This window comes from Drosophila albomicans, chromosome 3, assembly GCF_009650485.2.
Source record: "Drosophila albomicans strain 15112-1751.03 chromosome 3, ASM965048v2, whole genome shotgun sequence".
Taxonomy (NCBI): Eukaryota; Metazoa; Arthropoda; class Insecta; order Diptera; family Drosophilidae; genus Drosophila; species Drosophila albomicans.
The window spans coordinates 23,359,876-23,384,548 of NC_047629.2; the positions used below are offsets into that span (position 1 = coordinate 23,359,876).

The 24,673-nt window shown below is 39.2% G+C and overlaps 1 protein-coding gene across 10 annotated transcripts; it reads right to left on the reverse strand.

The window, feature by feature from the left end:
* Positions 1 to 452: 452 nt before the first annotated feature.
* LOC117571185 (F-actin-uncapping protein LRRC16A) lies at positions 453 to 24,542 on the reverse strand. 10 transcript variants are annotated; one of them, XM_034253218.2, is made up of 22 exons: positions 23,661 to 24,542; positions 14,880 to 14,977; positions 13,199 to 13,249; positions 13,004 to 13,132; positions 12,844 to 12,927; positions 9,686 to 9,912; positions 9,461 to 9,622; positions 9,290 to 9,387; positions 8,992 to 9,033; positions 8,378 to 8,565; positions 8,241 to 8,318; positions 7,334 to 7,667; positions 6,289 to 7,276; positions 4,629 to 4,791; positions 4,242 to 4,316; positions 3,552 to 3,572; positions 2,565 to 3,168; positions 2,106 to 2,498; positions 1,929 to 2,045; positions 1,562 to 1,618; positions 922 to 1,340; positions 453 to 630 (listed from the first exon to the last, which is right to left on the reverse strand). In XM_034253218.2, the coding sequence occupies exons 1-22, from the start codon at positions 23,695 to 23,697 to the stop codon at positions 541 to 543; spliced, it is 4,455 nt and encodes a 1,484-aa protein (XP_034109109.1). In that variant the 5' UTR covers positions 23,698 to 24,542; the 3' UTR covers positions 453 to 540. The 10 variants fall into 10 exon arrangements, 9 of the variants coding, with proteins under 9 accessions (XP_034109109.1, XP_034109106.1, XP_034109110.1 ...); XM_034253215.2 differs by lacking the exon at positions 23,661 to 24,542 and adding an exon at positions 20,624 to 20,825; XM_034253219.2 differs by lacking the exon at positions 8,992 to 9,033.
* Between the last annotated feature and the right edge of the window lie 131 nt (positions 24,543 to 24,673).

A 24,673-nucleotide genomic window follows, 5' to 3' on the forward strand; every position in this document is an offset into this window, starting at 1 on the left:
ATTAATAATATTTATTGCGTTCGCTTCGATAGTTTGTTGTTGTTTTTTTTTTTTTAGTTTTTTAGATTTTCAATAGACAAATTGAAAAATAGATTTTATTTTGTTTTGTTGTATATAATTGGCACTTAACTCATTTAAAATACATAAAAATATAGTACACAAAAACGTTGTTAGTTTTCTTGTTTTCTTTATAAATATGCAAAAGTTATTTGGGGTAAAAAGTATAAATAAATAAATCACGTTCATTTAAAATTGCCAAAGAGTAAAAACAATACACACGCGCGCCATTGCACATTAAATTAATTGTTCAGTACGAGAGTTAGTTGCAACCTTTCCTCATTCTCCATCTCCATTTCGATCTCCTTCTCTGCAGCATTATCTTTTAAGATTTATCATTATTATCAGTATCATTAGAATTATCATGTTTAGATGGTGTTCTTGGTGTTGGGTGGTTGTTTTTTTTTTTTTTTTTTTTGGGTGGCTTAAAGGAATGTTGAGTTGAGCATATATAATAGACATTGTTTTTTTTTTTTCTTGTTTTTATAAATCAACGACATCCTCTTTCGTATAGGGCGAATCTCTAAACGTGCGTCTCGTCGAAATGCGTTGCAGGCCTTCAACTAATGTCTCCTGTTAATTAAAATCAATATCATTGAATGATTTCCAATTATCAATATCAATATTTACACAATCTACACAATTAAAAGCATTTCACATGCAGGTTAAAAATACATCAACAAGAAAAACACAACTTAATAACAATAACTAAATACGAAACACACGCAAAATGATGTGCACCGAGAAACACATAAAAAAGGACAGCGAATTAAAGCCAAAAATATGTAATGTCTAATTTTTAGTTGATTGAGACGCTGATTGGATGATTTGCTGTTGTAGCCAAGCATTAAGTGCTGCTCAAACCTCAAATAACGTTGAGATCTCTTTGCCAGCAATGCGCTTCACATTGCTCTCAGCACAGCTGCCGCTCTTGGAGGCAACCTGCCCATTGCGCATGCTCAGTATCTCATTGCTGATCAGACTTGCGCAGGCCATTGCATGCTCTGTGCTTTTGTTGGTGGTGCTGCTGCTGCTTCCGTGCTCTGTGATGATGGTCTTGCTGAGCGTCTCCTGCGTCTCGTTGTTTGTGCTGCTTGTGCTGATGATCTTCGAGCGCGTCTGATTGTTTAATACTGTTGTTGTTGTCGTTGTTGTTGTGGTCGTTGTGCTGTTGCTGCTGTTGTTGCTGTTGTTGCTTAGGTTGCTGCTGTTACTTATGTTGCTCGAACGATTGACTTGGTTCAGCATCGTTCTGGGCATTATGGGCGGCTTGAGGGGTAGGTCTACATGGTTTTTTGATTTGTTTTACAAGACACATACGCATACGAGAGTACAACAAAATCATAATATGAAAATAAATAAAATACAAAACAAAAAGAAATATTGATATCAACTTGCAAATTACTTCTACTTGTGGATGCTAAGTGCTCTTCAAGCTTATGAGGCAGGCAACAAAATGTGCAACTCTTTAGCAAGCTCATGCGCTGTGCTCACTGATGCTTACCTAGACGGCTGAGTCCCGCTGCCAATTCTCGCACCGATTTCTTCTCTAACGCGGCACCTGGAAGCAATAAGAGTTATTAAATAAAAATAAAATTGAAGCTGTTTTAAACATGTAAAGTATTGTAATAGCCATTTAAAATAATGACTATACCAAAACATATTACGTTCGGAAATTCGGAAAAAGGAATATATAAAATTCAAAATCGAATATCATAACAATTTTTCATCGCATATGAAGTACGATGTTAATTTTAAATTTCTACACATTCTATCACGATTTAAAAGAAAATATTAAATTAAATCTAATTATGTGCAAAATCAAAATATTTGTAAGATGGTTTCTCGCACAGCTTCGAAGCTTTACCCACCTGGCGTTATGCCCACAATGCTGCCACCACCGCTGCCGCCCGCAGCCAAGGCAATGCCTGGTGTGATGCCCACAATGGAGCCGCTGACGCTTTGACCAAAGTGCAAAACTTCCACATCTAGAAAGCAGACAGGATATTAAAAGTATTCCATATACTCTATAGCTAAAGTCTACACACCTTCATCGAGCACATCGGGTGTGGTCTTGGTCGAGTCCACGCTGCCGTTGCCCGTCAGCTGTTCGCTCTTTGGCTCGCTGCCCACCACCGACCAGGGACGCGGCTTCTGCAGCGCAATTGGCGTGCGCAAGATGCCGTTGCCCGTCTTGACCACAATGTTGCTGCCATCGACGACATGACTCTTAATCGAATCGCTGCTTGGCGAACGCATTTTATCATCGCGATTGGCCGCTTTGAGCAGTCCACTATTGGACACAGCAGTCGCTGCTGCAATCTCCTCATTCCCTGCACCACCTTCGGTGCGCATCTTGACGAGTGGCGACTTGCGGCCCACCAGTGGTGAATACTTCTCTAGATTGTCCGTGGAGCGCGAACGTGTCGCCCACGAGGCGCCTGCAAGGAAGAAGAAGGTGTCAATTGGATCGATCTTCAAATGGAACTTAAAACTTTGCAACCGACTTTTGAGCAAAGGCGACTGACGCTCCAGTTTGATGGGTCGTCGTTCCTCCAGTATGGGTGTGGTTTCCTCGGACGTCATGTGTCCGTTGCCATCGCGACTCATCGTTGGGCTGTCCACGAAGGATAACGAACTGCACTCCTCGGACGTGGGCGAGACGAGCGGCGTCAGCGTTGTGGGCGTAACCGAACCGGGTCGGAAAAAGTGCTCCAGTCCATCGCCAATGTCCCGTGAGACGCCAACAACGCACTCGGCGCTGACCAGCGGTCGTGTGGGAGCACGCGTCTTGGCGCGCTTAGGCCGCCCCTTGACCAGATGCTGCAGCTGAAATGAGGCGCTGGGCAGCTCGGTAATGGAATCGCAGCACTCGTCAACACCGCCATCGTCAATGGCCGCAATGCTGTCGCTCATGTGATTGGCATTCATGGCACTCGAGGCGCCTGTCGCGGAGGCTGCGCCGCGTGACGACAGCTGGGAACTGGATCGATGCGAGGAGGGTGATTCCAGCAGATCGGGTATGTGACTCAGGCTGAGATTCTCGACCACCGACTGGGGACGCACTTTGCGGGCAACCGAGCGTCGCTTTGTGGGCAAATGCGGTGTGGCCTGCGATGGTGGATCAAAGATTAACAGAATTAATAATGCTTAAAATACAATTAATGCATAAATACAATATTATTGTGATTCATTTTGTTTGTGTAATGAAATGATGATTGGGGATCGGGCAGCGTTTTGGCCATAAAATTAGCATTAAGAAATAACTACAACTACAACTTAAAAGAGAGAGGAATACATATACATAGTTCAGACAACAGACGGGGGAAGATAGTTTCGATAGATAGTTATAGCAGGGACCGTAAAAGTACTTAAAAAAAACAAAAAGATTTGAATAGTTTTTGAAAATAAGAAAACTAGAAATATCAAATGTAATTACGGTCCCCGGAGTGCGGATAGTTATAAGTGAGAACAAGACATAAAAAACTACTTACAAGGTTCAGATATTCCAATTTCTTTTAGATTTGTGATTTAGTTTTTTTTTATGTAAATGAGTTGGAGACAAGGTTTTAATACAATATATAGATATATGTAGTATAATAGTTATATGCATATAATGTTTATCAAAATGGCGTATAAAATAGTTGTGGTAATGTTGTAAAATGCCCGCAACAGTTGTTCATGTTGTTGTTGTTGTGGTGGTGGTGATGGAGGTGGTGTTGATGTTGTTGGATGAATGGATGAGATGAGTACAAGGAAACACGAGAAGAACACGAAAGATCAAAAAATAATGAGCTTTTCCTTTTTCGATAATATACACAACAAATTGTTTTCATTAATGACATAATGACATAATGCATGTGTGTGTGGGTGTGTATTTTATAGGTGTGTGTGTGCTCTCTTAGTTTTACTGGAATTTGTCGAGTGCTGTCGCATTGTTTTTTTATGCACTCGGCTCCCGTTTTAGAAATTCTTATTGACTCTTTCTCTTTATAGTACACACACATCAGATGCTATGGCGATAAAGTGTAGTGTAGTTGTGTGCATGGTAAATAATTGCCACTACCCGCATATATAGTATTATTAAAAATATATTGTTTATAATATACATTGTTTCTGTTTGGCTTGCAATCGACTCTCGACTACTGCATCCACTTGGGCAACGAGAGATTTTCAACACTTACAGTGGGCGATTCCAGACCCAATTTGGGCAAAACGGAGCCACGTCCACCGGGTCGTATGATCAATCCCTCAGCTTCCTGCAAAGGCACACATAAAAAAAGAACAACAAAATAAGGGCGTTAGTTTCCTCGATAAATTCGCTATCTCGTTCGCTCTTTCGCTGTGGCGTACGGCGAATGGAATGTTGATAACACAACACACAGTGCGCAACTGGAAATGCTCCAATTTTATAAATTTGTTCGTAGCATAATGAAATCGAAAGTCTTCCACCAAAAAAAAAGGCTTAGGCTCATGACATCACATTTGTTATTAAATAAAGTGATAACACAGGTGTTGCGCTCTCCCCCTGCTTCTATTTATCTATCAGTTGAGTTATCGATTCGACTTACATGACTGGAACGGCTGCGCACAATGTCCGGCGTTTGCGGCTCGTCGAGAAGCACCGACGGCGACTCGGCGATTCCCAGCCCACGACGATAGCGTGTCAACGCCTCGAGCACCTCATCTGTGGCCCGATCCGAAATTGCTGCCGCTAGCGATTGTTCAATCTCACTGCAAGGTAAACAATAACAAAAGCAAACAGTCAAATTAGATAGAGATAATGCATACGATTAAATAGGCGTTATCTGTTTATCGATTATGTGAACTACTTTTGTTCTGTCGTCACTACAGCAGCTGCAGAGTTCTCTTTCGCTCCCTCCTGCTCCTGTGTTTGTTCTTGCGACTGTTCTTGCACTTGTTCTTCATCTTCGGGACACTTATGGTAACCTGGCTCACTGGCGCCTCTCTCACTCTTGCTGCGGCCAAGGCAGCAGCATAAACTGCGCATCAGGCCCATCTCCCTTTCTCTCGCTCCGCAAGAAAACGTGGAAAAGCACAACAAACACAAAAGACTAGCACTTGAAGTGGCAGCTTTAACGGCACTGACACAAAACTGGCAATGAATTCGCCTTGACTGCCGCACTTATGGCTCTTGTTGTGACACTCTCTCCCTCACACACACACCATACACATATGAATCTATGTAAGTATTTTTGTTTTTTTGGGAGCCGCGCGACATCAGCCGTTCGGCTTTTCGAATCGAAATGCATTCAGCTGTTAAGTTATTTTGTGTTTGGTTAATCTTATCTCTCCGTTTTGCCCACTCTCTCTAGCGCTGTCACAAACAGACGGAAGCAAAAGTGTGCATGTGTGTGGTTGAGAGAGCCGCCTTAAGCGTGTTTTGAAAACACACACACAAAATTTGCAAGCTCAGCTGTTGTTGGTTGGGGTTGAGAGAGCTTTTAGATACTATGTTGCGATCGGAAGTTATCGAAGTGAGAGCCAAGCTTTTAAGTGTTATCAAAGTGTGTCAGGCATTATGATTTAAATTGAATGTGAAAGGAAGTTATGAATACTTTAGCGCGTATAACAAAGTGATTATGCTAATTAAGTACTCTAATCTAAAAAGCTAAAGTTTTTTTTTAGCAGCAGTTTGTGCGGATAACACAATAAACATTTGTGTTATTTGCTCTTGGCTAATGATTCACAATTTTGCAAATCTCTGAAAACACAGCATTCGCATGTTTGTGTAGGTACAGTAAATACTGGATATAAGATTAATTTCGATTTAAAAAAATATGTTTTAAGTTTAATTTAATTTATATAATTTGATGTGTTTTTATGCGCGTATTTTCAGCACAAAAAATTTTATTACAACTGTTGGAAATCTGTTGATTGGTTTAATTATTTTAATGCATATTTTCAATAAAAATTAAAAAATAAATAAAATCTTTTTACTTCAGGATAGTTGACTTATTGAAATATTCGTTTGTGTATTTATAATAAATAAAATAAACGAAATGTAAATAAACAACGTCCACATTGTAACTGTTGCGTATACGTAATGTCTACTGTATTTGCTCAGCTTTGGTTGTTGATGCTGGCAACGCGACTTTTCGTCTGCCTGAATCACACAAACACACTCACATTTCTCTCGCACTCTTCCACTCTATTTACAATTGAAACTCTCTCTCTCTCTCTCTCTCTCAATCTCACTTTATTACTCACCCCACTTTATTCATTATCTCGCTGCCGGCATTATTCAGCAGGCAATTCTGCAGAAAATCTTCGGGTATTTGGAGTCGCTCATTGAGAGCTTTGCGCAAATCTTGAATTACAATTTGATTGCCCAACGTTTTGGGACATTGTTCGATGCCGGTGCGTATCATGGTCTCCAGCGTCTCCTCCAGATATCCTTTGATGGCATAGCTCAACTCGCTGGCGACGCGGGTCAACTTCATCTCAATGGGATGCGCATCACTGCGCACCGCCTCCTGCAGCTTGGGCATTAGTTGCTTGCAGTTCTCTGCATCTGTGATGAGACGCTGCACAGCGGACACATTATCACCGACTCCCTTGGCTATGGAGATGGTGTCCTGTGTCTCGGCCACAAGTTTATCCACCAATTGGTGAGTGGAGGACAACATGAAGCCATGCTGTAGTCTGAATCCTTGACCGTTGGCACGTTTCAGCCCGTTGCAATTACGCTGTAGCAACTCCTGCATTTTCCTCATCACTGCATCCGTTTTATCGGGGTGATTCTTCAGGTGCGGCGCAATATCGAACACTGGAAACGGAATCGTGCGCATGCTGTGATTGTGCTCCAAGGCATAAACAATATCCGCATATCCCTGCAGCGTAACGCTGTTCTTGTCCAAGTAAATAGTCCGCAGACGATTGTTGATCTGCAGTGCTTTGGCCAGGAGACGAGCACCCACATCGCCCATGTAGTTGCCACTGATGTCGAGCTTCTGCAAGCTCTGATTGCTGCCGAGCGCATTGATGAAGTCGTGCAAATCGTGCTTCAGCTTGTTCTCCGACAGCACCAACTCGACCAGCGGAAAGTCGTCCTTCTGTATGAGATTGACCAGCGCTTCCATGACGGGTGGAATGTGCTTGGGTTTCATACCCGTCAAGCTACGCGTTAAGTGCAGCGTGCGAATTGAGGGATTCTTCGAGATGGCCGTTAACACAGGCGCCAGTTCCGCATCCAAATCTACGAATGAAAATGTTTAATAACAGAGCTTTAATATCTGTCTTCTTCGCTACTCACTGTTATCGCTGATGTCGAGACTCTGCAGCACGCGCACGCCATGAATGCAGGACTCGAGCACGTGGGCGCCTTGGGTGCCCAACGTATTGCTGCTGAGATCGAGATGCAGTCCGACAGTCGACTCATTGCAGGCCAGACCGAGCAGCAGATTCTTCAGCGCCTCCATTGGCAGCTTGCAGCCGGCAATGTTGAGATGCTTGAGGCTCAGTGTGCTCGTGAAGAATTGCTTGAACGAGGGCGGTATCTCCTTGCCCTTCTTCGTGCTGAACGAGTTGTGCGAGACATTTAGATGCTCCAAATGCGTGGCACAGCCGCGCAGCAGAGCTCCAAACAACTGTGGAAGGCGAAAAATGTTAAAGTAATGTCAGAAACTGGCATGTTAAAGAAATGTTATGTAACAGACTCCCGATGTATTTCTAAAGATAAATTTAATATGTAATTTTATAATGTTTTTAAAGTAATATAACTGATATACTTAAAAATTTTCAATCAGATTTGCTTTATATTTCTTTTTAACTTTAAATTTCAAGTTCTTTACCGACTATTAAAGTGAAAGAGAAGCAAAAAGAAATGTCAAAAGCAATGTTAGAAAAATTACATTTTAAGGAGATCTTAAAAACAATCATTTTTGGCTGACTATTAAATGTCAAATGTTAAGGTAATATGTTATGTGTTTACTTAAAACCAACATAAATAGGTAAAATTTAAATTAAAACTAAATCAATGTCAGTTATTTAAAAATTAACTACAAGTTGGAACTCAACAAGCTATAATGAAGTGAAATGAAAAGTTGTTTTTAACGGACTTGGGCTATATTTTGCTAGTTAATATTTAAAAGCTATTTGTCGACAATTAAATCGTTAATAATAAGCTCGTTTAGACACAAAATTCGACAGCTGTTTCTTACATTTTCCAGCGTAATATCAGTCGATGCCAGATCCAGATGCTCCAGCACATTGGGTTGAGCCAGAAAATTGTGCAAATTCTAAGAGGAAATAAAATTAATTAGTATATTCATAAAAAAATAAAATGCAAGTTTCTCACGGTTATATCATCCTTGAGGCTGTTGCCGCTCAGATCAAGATACGTGAGCGAATTGGAAATACTTTGATTGAGCGACAGCGAGTGAGACATCTGATTAACTCCCTTCGAGGTAAGACCACAATGAGCCAGAGCCAATTTGCAGAGACCCTTAGAGACCTTGGCAATTGGCCCCGATAAATGTATAGCGCCTGATTGAACAGAAAACAAATGCATTAATATAGTGAATATAATAAGTTGGTTTGGAGTATGAATAATAGAATAGAAATTTAAGTTTGTTAATGCTTTGCCAATGGTTCGAAATTGTGATAATATACACATAGAAAGAGAGAGCAGAAGTGAAAAAAGCATATGAATAACTATGAATGAATAGCGAGTTTTGTGGCCAATTGAGTGATGGACTTGCGATTAAGATTGAATCGAATTTAAGCTGATGATACTGCACAGCAAACAACTATATAAACAACAACAATTATATGAAAACTGTGGTAAGTATTTAAGCCGGTTTTCACTGCCACAAATTTGCAACATTTTGGCCAATAAATTGATTTACACGCTGCAGTAGAAACCGGCTTTAAGTTTGTGTGATTTGTATCTTAAGTGAGGCATCGGCAAACCTTGTACAATTTTTCCAAGTAGGGCGCACAATGAGCTTGCTCCTACAGCAGAACAACACGATAACAAAAGTATAATGAGTATAATAATCATTACAAAACAAAAGTACAAATTGTTAGAGGAGAAGAGAAACGCATTAAATTGGATTAATTCGAGACACACACAAACGCACACACACACTGATAAAAAAAACAGACGCTTGCATCGAGATGCAACTAATTTGCCACTTGCTGCACGTTGCGGGGCTGGTTAGTAGAAGGGGGCGGGGCGGGGAGCCAGAGGCAAGTGGATAACACACACCTTTATCCTCGATGATGTTGTGACTCAGATCGATGGTACGAATCGCCGGACTGCTGTTCGAGATCACAGATAACGATAGCTTATTCAGAAAATCGCATCTGCAAATAATGAGTATCAAGTTAATAACTGTTGCATGCGAAGTGCGTTCGTTGCATGTGGCATGCCACTTACCTTAAACCTAGGGCCTCCAGATGCAGCTCCTCCAGCCACATAGAGCGCTTGAGCACGTGCAGAACGCGTTCCAAGGTCTCGTTGGACAGACGCATGTGCGCCGCCTTCAGACCGCGAAAAAACGTATTATACTCCAGGGCTGACACAATGGCCATCAAGTCTCTGTCAGGAATGGAAAATACTCGTTTAGATATAATCCAAATTTATTTTGAAGTGCACTCTTACTTGGGTTCCAGGTGATCAAAGTCGCGCAGGTTGAGCAGCCGCGTGTCGTGCGACAAATAAATCGTGTCCACATCCCAAGCGACCTCCTCGCGGTATGGCACGCCATGGAAGTCGCACATGCAGGCATATTGGGCACTGAAACCGCCGCAGGGTCCCACATTGCGTGGATCCGACGGACGAAACTCCTCCGAGAAGATTGTCTCTCGCTCCGGCGGTTGGATATCGATCTGTAACAGAGAGCCAAACGAGCAATTAGTAGGGTGAACAGGTTCGCATTTTATATGAATATTATTATTATATAATTATATATATTTTTTTTCATTTACTTATTTTAATTGTATTTATTAAGTGAAGATCTACAATGAAACAGAAAAAATGTTTTGCTAGAACCTTTTATTAACAGTAGTTTCTTAGGATTTTGCATTTATTCATTTTAATTATTTTAGTTTATATATAACAAGTATGAAAAATACAGTCGAGTGTGCTAGACATTGAGCTACTCGCTACCCATGTTTAATAAAAGCAAAACACTGCGTTAAAATTTTAAAAATATACCGCTAAATTGCTAATATGTTATATACCGAAGGTTATGTTTGGTATATCATTAAAGTATAGCATTTGAAATATTCCATAGAGATAAAAATATACTAGACTGACAGCCAAAGCAGCTAAAAGGAATCATAAATACTATAGTTATTATTATACGTATTAAAATTCGATATTAAGATTATAACAAAAATATTTATTAATAATGAATATTAAAGTGTATTTTATTTTTTCTTATTTTGTTATCTATAGAGTATTATTTCAAGGGCGTACACTGCGTATGAGCTATCTGAGCGAGGAGCAAATCACAACTTGGCTCACGCTACGTATACGTTATACAAATAACAGTGGGAATTTCTACGACTAGATAATAATTTCTTGGACTGCAACGGTTCGTTTTGTCTCGCCTAAAATAGATAGCGTGTATGTCAGAGTCGAGTTCACCCATCTGTAAATTTCTTAGTGGCTTCAAAGGCGTTAACAGCGCACTTAACACTTAACACTTGGTGCCGCAGTCGCGTGCCTTGTGGCAATTATCTAACGTTTTGTGTGGCAGCCCAATTGTTGTCGAAGTTGCTGTTGTAGCTGATGAATCTCTGTTATTGTTGTTGTCGCTTTTGTTGTTGCTGTTGCGCGCTTATTGTTGTTTACATCAAAAGCAAACACACCCAAGAAAATAACTCTTGCCTGGCTCATAAAAATGTAAAAATTGCAACAATAACCGAAGCAGACAATGCAAAGCGGGATGAGTCAATAGATTTGCATAAATGCAGACATCAACAACAACAACAACAGCAACATTATGAACAACGCCAAACACAGCAACAGCAACAACAACCGCAACCACATCCATTTCCACAAGTTGCGGCATTATAAATGCATTGAATTATTATGTTGACAACTACAACAACAACAACAAAAGCTTAATTGAGACAATAACAAAACTGCTCTCAAGTGTATGTTGTGTGTGTGTAGGAGGCCAAGTGTTTTACCCACAACAAGTTTTTATTAGGCAGTTTCTTGCGTCTCAATAAATTATTTAAATATTATCATAAACCGTCGAGTTTTCAAAGCTATTTTCTTACATTTTTGTCAGTGAACTTGAACCCAAGTTTAACTATCATAATTATTTAAAAATTGAAGCTCAAAACTAGCATTTAAATATGAATTATTATAAATATTATATTACGATTTTCTCTATTTTCTCTTTATCTATAAATAATTGCTTGTGCAATTATTTACTTGCTTTGAAAGCGCATTTGTGTAATTTCCTTTACATATTCATTTTAATATATTTAAAAATGTAAATCGACTTTTTCTTTGATCTCTAACTCAATTTCTTAATAGTTTAATTAACAAAATGTTGAAGAAATGCAATTCGTAAATTTAGTTTGCAAAATGTCAATTGCTCTGGGTGAAATGCCAACAGAATGTTAAATATTAAATTAGGCTTTAATTAAAACCAACTCGTGTGTGACTCAAGCGTTGCAAAGTGGCAAAGCCATACAACTACACTTCACCCACACACACACACACACACACGCCATCAAACATACACCCACACACACGCTCACTTATACACAATGTTGACAAACAACAATTAAGTAGCGATTATTTGCAATTGAGCTCAAGAGAATGTCGCTGTGGATTGGTGTAAAAATGAAGAGAAGATGGAGGAAGCAAGAGAAATGTGCAGACAAAAAAAGAATTAATTTATTATAGAAAATTTAAACATAATGAAAAAAAAGATTTAGAAAACAAGGAAAAAAAGTGAAAATTGAAATATTATATAAAATCAAATTTCGTTACATAAATAAAGTATGAGAGATTAAAAAAAAACATAATAAATAAAAAAATATGATGAAAAAGAGATTCAGAACAATTAAATAAGAAAGAAAAATGTACAACAAAAATTAAAATATTATAGAAGACAAAATTATAATGGAAAAAAGGAATGAACACTTAAGAGAAGCCTTCAAAGCGTTTAAATTCCTGTTTAGTTTTAATAATTGTAGTCTAATTCAAGTTGCAGGGTATCTTCTAGTCGTGCTAACCCCTGCTCGCCTTCTCACAATATTTGTAATTCGCAATGCGTCTCATGCATTTGATTTTTATCGACTACAATAAATATTGCACACATAAATGTTATGTAATTTCATGAGCTGCAATTATTTATGCAAACTTCGCTGGTCACCATGAATCAGTTAATACTACTTATATATGATATAATAACTTATCAGGGTATGTAATCCCTCTGGAATTAATATTAAATTAAAAAACTCGCAAGTTTGCTTTTGAATTTCAACTTTTTATTCTCTGAAAGTTGCGAGAGAAAAAAAAAACTGTGTTAAAGAAACTTGTGATGTCATTTGAAAGTTTTTCAGTTCATTTAACCCATTATCATTTCTTAAGTTCCATGTACAATTCTTGTCTTGTCAGTTCAATTTAAAAAGTTTCCATTGAAATGATATCATAAAAAGGAACTTTATGTAAATGTATTTTGCCCAGTTCTTCCATAAACTACACGCGTTATTATAGTATTCTACTTTCTATTTACTAAAGCAATCTTACAATTTATTTGCATATAGAAATAATTGGATAATGCGACTTACCTTTTTGATGATGTATTTGAGAGGAACTGTTGGAAATATTTGCTTGATGGCCGAGGCTAAATCGGTTAGAATGACATCAGCGTTCTGTGAAACGCAACAAAATAAATACGATAATGATATAGTATAGAGATATTATAGATGAATTGGGGGCTGTGCTTACCGAGCTGAAATTGCCCGCATCGCCGGTTGTGGCAAACGAATATGGCCGATCGTTGGTTATGATTGAAAAATGCGTTGACTTTTTGCTCTCGACGCCCACAATGTCCAGATAATGGAAATGGCATTCGATCTAACGATAAAGATATAGAGTCTATATAGTATTTTTAGATAGCAAGGTGTGAATATTGAGACTCACCTTTGTGGGCACTTTGGCGCTGAGCAAGTAAATGCGAACGGGCGTAAAGACCTGCAAAGAAAATGATGATTGAATTAAACACACTTCCTGCTTATTACTGATAAAAGCACATTAAAGCTGTTGTGTAGAATAGAAACACCATGAAGAGCCTCTAATCAGAAATTAAGATAATTAATCGAAAACATTATTGTCTGCTAAGCAAAATCTAAAAATATAGTAAAGCTTTAATCATTAAAGCACCATAAAGCTTTTGCATTTAAAACAAAGCTTTTATGTTGTGAACAAATTAAATTGACAAAAGCCATTAAATGTTTCTGTAGCTCGTTTACACTAAAAGCACATTAAAGCTTATACAACAATGTTTTCATAAAAAGTCTAGTGAATCTACAAGCACAAAGGCAAATTGCATTGTAGTGAAGAGGAACTCCATTGAGGAGGTAACTCAATTTTCAGCGACTTTTGTAAAGGAAAACTTGGCAGCGTTTAATTGGAAATCAAAGTGCGTTCTATAATTCATTTAGCCACATAACAATGCATGAGCTACCGTTGGATTGTAGCTTGAAAAGGAGAAAGAGGAGTAAGTGGGACAGAAAGTCAGGGAATAAAGCAAGAAGGGTCTGGAGTAATTGGACACTTTGTTTCCGTTTAGAACTTAAGCGGCTTTTTGTGCTCTCGACCCGAGCAAATCAATTTTCCAGGCGGCCAGGCGAGAAATTAGCATAGTCTCAGGTAGCAAGCTGAATGCCGCTAAGTATGCTACAAAAAATATCAATTACACTTGAGAGGGAGCGAGACAGAAAGAAATAGAGAGTAAAGTTACGAACTGCCCTCGAACTGTGTTTGTTGACTGCAAAATTCTAATCGAAAACTTGCCCAAGTTGAACTTTAAGTACAAGTCTCCACATTTTTAATTGAGTTTTGAGACGCTCTATTGACGTCATATCGCAATATCAAAAGGCTTAAAGCAATGCTGCAGTTACCAGTTAATGGTTAGCCAGCTTGATGGGGAGCTGAGATTAAAAACCAGAGCGAGATAGCTGTCAGGGGAAGGGCAGAGTTTCTAACTCGACTAGTTACATACTCATCAATCTAATGATGAGAAAAGTCTATTCACTAGACATTATACGCAAATCTGTCGCAGTAAATTATAAATTTTAAAGCAAATTTGGTAAATCTTCTTTAAACTTTTTGGTTGAGAAATACTTCTTAAAAGTTATACACCTCAGTCTTAAAAGACTAATTACATACTTATGTCAGATCTTTGTGAACTTTATTTTAAAGAATTCTGAAGCTGATTCTACAACCAGAAACACAATCACATGTAAGCTGCAATATTAAAAAAAAGAAGCGAACTACAGTGCTTTAATTAAGAAGCTTATAAGACTAATACACCCTTGGCTGTCAACACCTGGCTTACAGGGTATATGATCATTTGAATGCAATTTGTTGGCCTGGCAGCCGCAAGCAAGGCATCCTAGCGTGCAATTTCACATACAAATTAGAGTGTCGAGTGGCTAAAGTCGAAGCCGAATGCAAAGAAGCCAAGGGGGAAGAGGAGGAAGGTGAAAACTGTGTGTGTGGCAGGTGGCAGAGCATTGAGTGAAGAGCAACGCCGAACAGCTGCAGGCCAAATGCAATTGGCAGTTGGATGTTTTGATGTTGGCCATAAGTCGACACTTACCAAGACACGATTCTCCGTTTTATCGCCTTTCGTTTCCAATTTGACCATATACTTGACCAAGATCTTTGTGTGGCGACCCAGTATGGACTTGACGCTTTCTGCAAGGGATGGAAAGAGAAAGAGAGAGAGAGAGGTTTAGATTTAAATCAAGTCAACAATTACGCGATATTAAGCTATTCATGAGATATATAGATATATATACTTATATACAACTGTACGTGTGTACATTTATATCTATCACATTATGCATTGTCGCGTCGCCTCGCTCTGAATGCCAATTTGTGGGGTTATATCATAGACATAGGCCGACGAAGCGAAGGGGATTGGAGAGGGGGAGGTTGACAGCAAGCGCCTCGTATATTGCCTATTATGCTTTGTGTGCTTCTCAAACCAAACACGTAGGCAACTTTATGAAGGCAACAACACAGTTTGAAATTTTCGCCAAGCTACCCCTTGGCCCAGACACGCACACACTCACTCACACACACACATACTCATACATTGAGCCCCACTTCACGCCACCTCAATCCCTCTGCATTCATTTCCATTTCCAGCTACTTAACATAGCATCATACACACAAACACACACACGCACACAGTCATGCAGTCACTCATCCACTCTCACCCATACACACTTAGAGCGGCTCTTTTCTTCTCACTCACTCGCAGCGATGACGAATTTATTCAAAGTGAGATATTTTCATGTGCATTTGACAATGCCAGCAACGCTTGGCGAGGGAGTTGAAGTAGGACGCAATACACTTTGATTGTTGTTGTCGCCGTTACTCTCGTCGTTGTTGTTGCTGTTGCTGCTTTGGGCACCGGGAACAAGGCATTATGTCATGCGACAGGCACGCCAAATCTCAAGTATGCTCACTGGCAGTCAAAAACGTAGCGGACAGAAGGAACTCTCTAGGGGAAAGTAGAGGGGGAATAAGTTGTGACTCCTTGTCTGGGCATGTGCCTTCTGGCCGCTTTCTTCGTCTCCTTCTCACGCAACGAAATATGTTATACGGAATGGAAATGTCAAAAATGCTGTCAACTAACGAGAGTATCATTCCCCAAAGCAAACTATCGGCAGCAAGAAATATACATACTTCAGAAAAGTCGGTGATGATTAATTAAAGTGATATTTTGAGTCTATAAATTATATCAGTTTTGATTTATAAAAAGAAAACAATAATGGTTATAATTTTTAAAATAAACATTAATCTCTATAGAAGAATGGCTCACAGAGAAATCTTTTTAATTTCCTGGAAATACTGAAAGGAAAGAACATTTTTATGTACAAATCAAAATAGGTTTACATATAGTTGTTGTACATAATCAACTATTTTAAACTATTATATTTTTCCTGCCAAACTCAAAACCCTATTACAATATAAAGTGCTCTAGAAATAGCCGTAAAGTAAAAGTTTTAAACTTGCGTGCAAACAAGTTTAGAACTAAAGCTCTCTGCATTTGATTTCCAGTGAGTTTCCAGTGATTTTCTAGTATAGAATTAACCCCAAAGGAGGCTTATTGTTAACTGAACTCGCATTTTCCCCCAGGCCGAACCAATTATATGGCTTTTTAGCATTTAAACTACACGAATACACAAATTGAGCAGCGGAAAGTGAAAAAGCAAATGTGTAAGTGGCATGTGTGTGAGACATGCTGGAACATGTTTGTTGGCAATAGATTTGCATGAAGTATGCCATAAAAGAGCAGCGGGAGCAATTAGGGCCCTGACCACACTCACTAAACTGGCCTCAAAAATGTGGCCAACGGCAAACAGCAAGAGAAAGACATTAGGGGCCAAGTGGCGAGTGCCAATTGTGTGTGTTATGGGCCCAAACATGGATTGTTAAGACCTGTAGACACGCACACACAACAAACAGCCAAAACAAGTTGGCAGAGCCACCCACAGGCGGCATTTGTAACGGCGCCAACTATTCCGAAACAGCAACAACAACAACAACAATGGGGAAACTGAGAAAGAAAAAAATTATTGCTTGACAATGATAAAGATCATCATCATCATCGTCATCATCGAGAGCATGAGCAGCGAAGCGTCCAAGCGGCAACATTGACAGTTAACTGAGAGACGACAGCAAAACATTTGGCTGCTGATTCTCTTAATTGCAGATGAAGTGAATGAACTTTGCTGCGTCTCTTCATCGTCTCTATCGCCATCTCTATCTCGCTCGAACACAAACATTATGATTACTTTGTACACTTGTGTGCTGTGCTGTTCTGTTCTGTTACATCGCTTGACACTATGTCAATATCACGATGACGCAGCTGATGTGCATACACATAGCCACTGTCTGTCTGCAGTTTGTTTGCCAAGTGCTGCACTTGCAAATACCCTAGCATTTGCATATATCGCAATTACGTGATGTGGTATCAAGTAAAAGTCAACAAAGTCCATAAAAAAAACGGAACTCAATAAAATCTTTATTTTACGACATCAGTTTTATTGCCGTTTACAAGTTTGTTGTTGCTTTTTCATAGAGAACCAAGTTTTGCATTTTATAGTCGACTAGAGTAATTCCTATTTATAAGTCAGAGCATAACGAGTATATTACTCATTTTCCACGCTTGAATCTCTTGATTACCTGTCTGGCTGCCTCGATTCCATTTCCGCTTCAAGGAAATTTAACTTTAATTGCTGCCAACTGTGGTCAATTTGCCAAGCTGTGCTGCTCTGCGATGCGATAAACATCTCTCGGGTCAATAACTGCGATAACACGATACACCTGCTTTCGATACTTTCGATGAGGTCAAAGCACCAAAAACCAAATAAAAGTTTGAGCGGATTTTGCCAGCATTACAGCCATTGACAGCATTCTAAGCTTGCCAATGTGACCTAATTTATAAAAGTTTTGTTGCTACTTTTTCTTCTTCTTTTGCGTTTTTTTGCAGTACAACTCAAACTCGGCACAATGGCCGGAGATTACACGAGTTCAAAATACTCGACTACAAGTACAACAACTGTGGGCGTGTCACAGTATGTGTGTGTGTCATCTTGTCTGAGCCTTTTATTACGACACTTGTATAGTTTGTTGATTGTGCGCTCTTTTTGTTGCATGCTGCGGCAAACATACACACACACTCGGATTCACACTACACACAAACTTGTTGTGTTTGCATTACAAAGGCTGTCAAAACTTTGTCGAGAACAAATGAACATGCGACTAAACTCAGTTATACAGTTTGACAGCCACTGTCCGCCGACAAACTCACACATACACAATTCTATGTATGCCAAAGCAAGCTCAAAGCTTCTTCTCACTACAAAGGATTAGGTACAACACAGACTCCCAATACATTCATATGATTACATACACAAGCGCATGTAAGCATATACACATCCATATATAACGCTTAAGTACTTTTGATCAATCTTCTTACAAGCTTTTTTCAACTCATAAAGAATGTGACAATCGCAACAATGTTTGCAAAAACAACAACAACAACGCAGGCAGCTGCTGTTTAAGCTAACGGTATAATCAAAGCAAAAGCCACGCCAAACGCAGCACACAAAAGAAAGTTAAACGAAGATTTTTATTTTCGTTTTCTTTGCATACAACTTTTGTGATTACTTTACGTTATGTTAATTATATTTGCACAATGGAGCAGCGAGGGAGTGAGCAGAGTGGCCAGTTAACTGTAGGAGAGAGCGAGCGAGTAAGCAAGACATGGACAGTAAATGGGACAGTGGGAGTGTGAGACAGACAGACTGACTGGCGGCAATTGCAATTTACTTTCGCGTGCGCTATTAACAGCTGTCATTGTTGTTGCTGCTGCTGTTACATGGACAACTGTTAGCTTGGACAGCTGTGCGCTGTTAAATCTGTAAACAATTGATTGAGCTGAAGATAGGCGACCCTGAAGATGAACACAATAGCGGTTATTCTTATTACAAGCTATTGCTATATTTTCTTTGGCTATTTTAGTCAGCAGCTGTTGTTGATTTGTGGTCCAGTGGGCGTGCGCCTAAATTGATTTGACCTCAAAACGCAGTTTCGCTGTGCGAAATTTGACGCTGAGCTTTCAAGCAACATTGGTCACATTGTTAAAACTATGACGAGCAGAGAGCAATAGAAAGCGACAGGTTACTCACACACACATACGTATACACGTGCTTAAAACTCTCCCTCACTCTCTTGCTTGCTTTATTTCTATTCCCAAAACCAGGGCAGCAACAACGGGTCAGGGATGCAGGCGCATCATTAACGTCACTTGCTGTTGCTGTTTGTTGTTGTTGTCATGTGACACAATTTCACCCATTCATTGCTGCTGCTGCCTGGCGACCTCAAAATGGAGCACAAGCTTTGTAACAATTTTATTTCATTTTTTGCCGCTGCTTCTGCCGCTGCGTTAGTTTTGGTGCTTGGTGTCAATTCTGCGCGCTTCTTGAAACGAACGTTAAGTTAATATGCCGTCAAACGAGTTCTCTGACTTCACCGTCAACTTTCAATCTCCAAAAAAAAAAAAAAAATAAAACTGTGTCTCAGCTGGCAGCTTTTACGGCGAATGCAAAATGTGTGTGTTACTAATGAGACGCAAGGCAGGATAACATTCAAACTGGAAGTGGAGCAAAGACGGGAAACTGGCACACGCAACAACAAGAGAGAGTCATTTTCGAGAGCGAGCGAGAGCAAGCGAGATGACTCGATGGTCAGCAGTCTTAGCACTAATTGCATACAATTTACCATTAGCTGCTGCATTGCAAATGAGCCAATGGCAAACGTTTAATTGGTTGCTTGCATGGAGATCATTGAAATTATGCCGAGAGGGTGCAGCAGAGTGCAAAGTGCGTATGTAGGTCAATCAGAGGTCACGTGACGCACCAGAAACTCTCCCATGGCCTTCAGCACAACTCTTCAACGTGACCTATTCAATAAAAATAGTTTGGCAGCTAAAACTGGACCAATAAATTTAGGGAACTAGTTTGGTTACTGTAGTTGGCAAATTTGAAATTCGCATTAGCCACAACAAAGGAAATCATCAACACATTTTGCTGGATTTTTAATTACCTTATTGAAAATTAAAATTTTAATTGGGTCATATTAAATGCAACGAAATGAAGCAGGTTAGTCACACTGACAATTGACGTCTACAAATTTATGATTGCAAATTGAAACTCGAAATTCACACCAAAAAAAATCGACAAAGTTAAACTGCATTTTTAGTTAACTTCTTCGAAAAAGGAATTTTAATTGGGTCACAATAAATGCCATTTGATGTAAATTTGTGCCACCAACAGCAGATGGCAAATATTTATGCGCAATCTAATCAACAATATTGTAATGAAGCCCAAACAATTGTGCAACAACTTTTGACGCTTTCGATAAGTCTTTCAAGATTTGCGTGTATGTAGTTCGCAAACAAAAGCTTCAAGTCAAAAAGCAATAACGATATCGCAATAATAGCAACAATAACAATATCAATAACCATAACAACAACAAATTCAGTAAGTCAATTTTACTCTGAAAATAGGTGCAGCATTTTATAGAGTGCGAAAAGGAAAAAAACAGGGGGACCCCTTCAGCCAATCTTCCATTCTTCCGCTCATGCTATCTCGCTCTTACTCACTGTCTTGCTGATTACAGCTATCATTTTGTGTGGTGGTCAAGTAAATACTACTATTCATGAGTGTTTTCCATAAGCCAGAGTAAATAACGGCGATGATGACGCATTCCACGTAGAAGTTGTGGCAGTGTTGCAAGTTCTGGTTGCATGTGTTCGTTGCTCACCTTTGTATTTGGACTTGCCAGCCACATCGCGAATTTGCAGCTCGATAATGCGACGCAGATAGCGATCGATGTGATTCATCATTTCGTTTGTATACATTTTATTCACTGCATATGCACGTAACAACAATTAGGAACACTAATAATAATAACAATTTGAATATATAGAATTACAGGTTAAATTGCCTGACGCTGACGTACAGCGCTTTAGCCAGGCACAAATCACAAACTGACAAACTCAAAACTCAACTGTGCCAATTGCGATCGCGTCTTATCAGCACGTTGCGCTCTTATCTTCGCCTTCAAAGCCGAAGCATTGAAATTGAGAACGTGAGTTGTAAGAGAGTGAGAGAGCGAACGAGTAACACAGTTTACTTGCGTGGAAGGGAGAAAGAGCAGGCGTAATGGGTTTTGGGTGTGACCAAAAGGTGAGAGCTACGACACTGAATTATTTGAGGCGCAATAACTTAAAGTCGTTTTAAGGAAAAAAGCTAAGAACTACAAAATTCACAGAAAAATTATGAAGATCAACAGAATTAATGATTTTGAAAGTATAATTATTATTATTATTACAAAACAATGCTTTAAACTGGTTTTGATTACCAGTTACTATAAATCTAACAAATTTCTCAAATTAATTAAGTTAAGTTATACTTATCTAAAAGATAAATATATATTTAATATTATATTTCTTTAAATACATGTTTTCAAGTGCAATAATAAGCCTATACTATTAAAAAAAATGAACCCACCCTTAAGCAGTATTTAAATTAAAGTTTACATTAAAATGATTTCACATTGAGGACTTGTCATTCGCAACTAAAAGTTTTTGATGAAAAATTTGGTTCTACGAGCAGTTACAATGGCCTTAATTATCTTCGTAATTTCATATCGTAATTGATATAGATATTTATAAAAGCGACATCGTAGTGTTCGAGGCCTTTAGTCTTAACTGTGATTAGGCGCTTTTTTTTTGTTCTTAAAAACGCCCAATTACGGGGACTTCGCTGTTATCTGAGGCGACCCGTGATTAGCTTGCTATCGGGCAAATGAAGGCAGGCAGCATGATGCGGCTGATGATTAATGGACAATCTCTGCCGGCGGCAGGTGTCCAAATAGACTCAAAGTTGAAACAACACAACAGCAACGGCAACAATAACAACAACAACAAAAATTGGAGGCGCATTTGGCATAAATCAGACGCCCAATTGAGTTTTCAGAGCAGCAGCAACAGCAGCAAGTTTATTTTGATTTAATTTTCACGCTGGAATTCTCAAATCTTTTGGGGTGCAGCAGCTGCTGCACAATTTCAGAGTGGCCAGCGCATAAATAAAAATGTCAATGATACTGCAGATCAGCAGTAGGAGGGAGCGAGGGGATGTGGAAGTTTGCTCTAAATTCCAGGCGGCAACTAAAACATTTGGGTAAATTATGAGCATTAAAACGTTGGCGTTACCTTTTGCGCTAATTGGGCTAAGCTAATTGGAAGTTGACTGCACACACAAATACATAAACAAACAAATAGCTGCCGTTATTTTGCATCAGGTGAGCGGTATATTTTTTAACCAGCCCTAAGACAAGAGGACAATGTGACCAACGGAAGCAAGGGTAAAGTGTGGGGGAGAGGAACTGGGGCTGGTTCTAGACTTGACAGGGTTGCCACTGTCATTGCACTCAAATCAAATTAGCGAGCATGCCAACGAACTTGATGGAAATGACAAAAGGGAGGCAACTGTGCTCCAACTCCAATTTCGTTGATTTCGTTTGTCAGTTGTTGTTTGTTAACTTTTCACGCCCGTCGCGCTGTTGCGCTGTGAAGCGTTAACCGATTTCCGGTGGCTTTTCCCTAGATGATAAAATTCACTTTAAATAAATATTATACAATGCTATAATATTGTAATACTAAACTGTAAATAAAGCGAAATTGAGCTCAGGACATGTTGTGATCATTGTAATTACGAATGTACGGATGATGTGACCAACTGTGTTTACAAAATACAAGACAACGATATCAAAACGGCCTTTAAAGCTCTGACTAACACTCGCTCATGTGCATAGTGTATGTATGTGTGTGTTAGCACACAGACAATGCGTGCATTCAATTGTATTGTATATGTATGCGACTCGTCTCGTCTGTCTGTTGATTTTGTTTATCACGCAGTTATAACAACCATAAATGATGCGGCCAATGCTTCTGAGCAATGCTTTCATTGTTGTTGCTGTTATTATTATTATTATCGTTCCTTCTACTTTCCGTTTTGCAGCACTAAACTGAATTTCAGCTCAATTAAATATCATGGCGAGAGCAATTAAAAAGCGCAAAATATGCGAATGAATGTGAAATAGACGACGAGACGCTAAACGTTCAAACACACAAATGGACATACATGTGCCTATGTGTTCAAGCTACAGTTGTAAAGCCACTGGCCAGCGGTATTCAAACAGATTGTAGACTGTTTGTGTTGACAGGATACGGTTGGAGGAAGGGGAAAAGGGGCAGCCAATGCGACGAAACGGAAGTACGCCAGAGTGAGAGCGAGAGGGCAAACGTCAAAAACAAAACAAGCTAAAGCGGTAGAAGCAAGTGGGCTCGCCGTTATATACCCGTTACAAATATCTTAGTTATTATTATTAGTTGTAATATTTGAAAAATGTATTTTGTTATCAGTAAAAAATAGATCATTTTCCATTATAATTTATTTAAGATAACTAACTTCAAATTATGTTTAAGAAAAACAATTAAAAATCATCAACAGAAAATTGTCAGCAAATTTAAGATGTGACATACAATAAGAATGCCCTGCTACACGTTTTGCGCAGCGGGTATAAAAACATCAAGTAAAAACCGAAAACAAAACAGCAAACGACCGACGAAAGGGGATGCAAAAAGATGCAATTTTTGCATGCAGTTCTACTGCTTCAAAACAAAAGAAGAAGCAGCCAAAGAATAAGAAAGTGTGGGTGTGTTTGTTTGCATGTGTGTGTGACTGAGTGAGAGAGTGTGACGACGGTTAAAAGCTGATGTGTATGGATTACTCACCATTTAGGTCCTTGGTTAATTGCGAGCGCGTCGACATTTTGGCTGGCCCAAAAAAGCTGTTGTTATTATTGTTGTTTTGTGGCGAAAGTAGTAACGAGTGAAAATGAAGTCAAACAGGAATAACCAGCAGCTTCTTCTCGTTGTTTTTGTTGTTGTTGTTATTGTTGTATGCAAGCAAAGGGCGCAAGCAATTTGGCCTCTGTCGATACAGTTTGAATCCTGACACGCCTCGCTTAAAACTGGATTTCGAGGCTCGCATCCCGAGTATGAAGAAGAAGCAGATGAACAGGAAAAGCCTTTAATTGTTGCTTAGACATTTCGCTTTTCACATAGTTTACACAGACGCACAATTTTCTTTTGATTTTTTTTGGTTTTGATACACACACTCACACACACACACACGCACACACTTGAATAGACTTTTCACGGTTTTCCACCCTCGTCGGGGGATCGGCGGAGGATAAAAACTCGAATCTCGTTTGAGTGTTTTTTGCTGTTTATTAATTAATTAATGAAATACTTATATGCTTATTTAACACTTGTAAAACTCACTAATTTAATTTCGTTTGGATTTTGATTATTTGCTTTGCAATTCTTTCAATTTCGTTTGGCGTTTTTCTTTTCGTTTCCCCAATTTTTTTTGCCGCATTCGCGTTTAATTTTTTGTTGAACACTTGTGGTGAAGAAGCAAAACTGATTGTGGCGCTCGCTTGATCAATTGACTTAATGCGCGCCCGCTCAGAATATATATTTTTTGATTTTATTGACTAAGTATTATTTCGCAGTGCTTTGCAAAAAATGAATTGTGCTTAAGAATAATATAAAAAATTTCAGCGCTGGCACCGCGAACACAGCACTCACGACGAATGAAAAGCGTTTGGTCGACTGAACAATGTGACCAAGGCAGGTTAGCTCAGTAACACCTCAAGTGGGGTAAGCGAAAATACTACACAGCTGAGAAGCAAAGTCGTCGAGGGCAGTTTTGTAAACAATTATACACTATTTAATAAATA

Bases quoted from the DNA above. Each gene is read 5' to 3' on its own strand.
- LOC117571185 (XM_034253215.2), bottom strand. From the start codon at position 20,720: ATGTATACAAACGAAATGATGAATCACATCGATCGCTATCTGCGTCGC. The intron at 9,623-9,685 runs GTAAGAGTGCAC...CATTCCTGACAG, and splicing joins TTTGATCACCTGGAACCCAA to AGACTTGATGGCCATTGTGT. The intron at 8,566-8,991 runs GTTTGCCGATGC...CTGTTCAATCAG, and splicing joins ACTTGGAAAAATTGTACAAG to GCGCTATACATTTATCGGGG.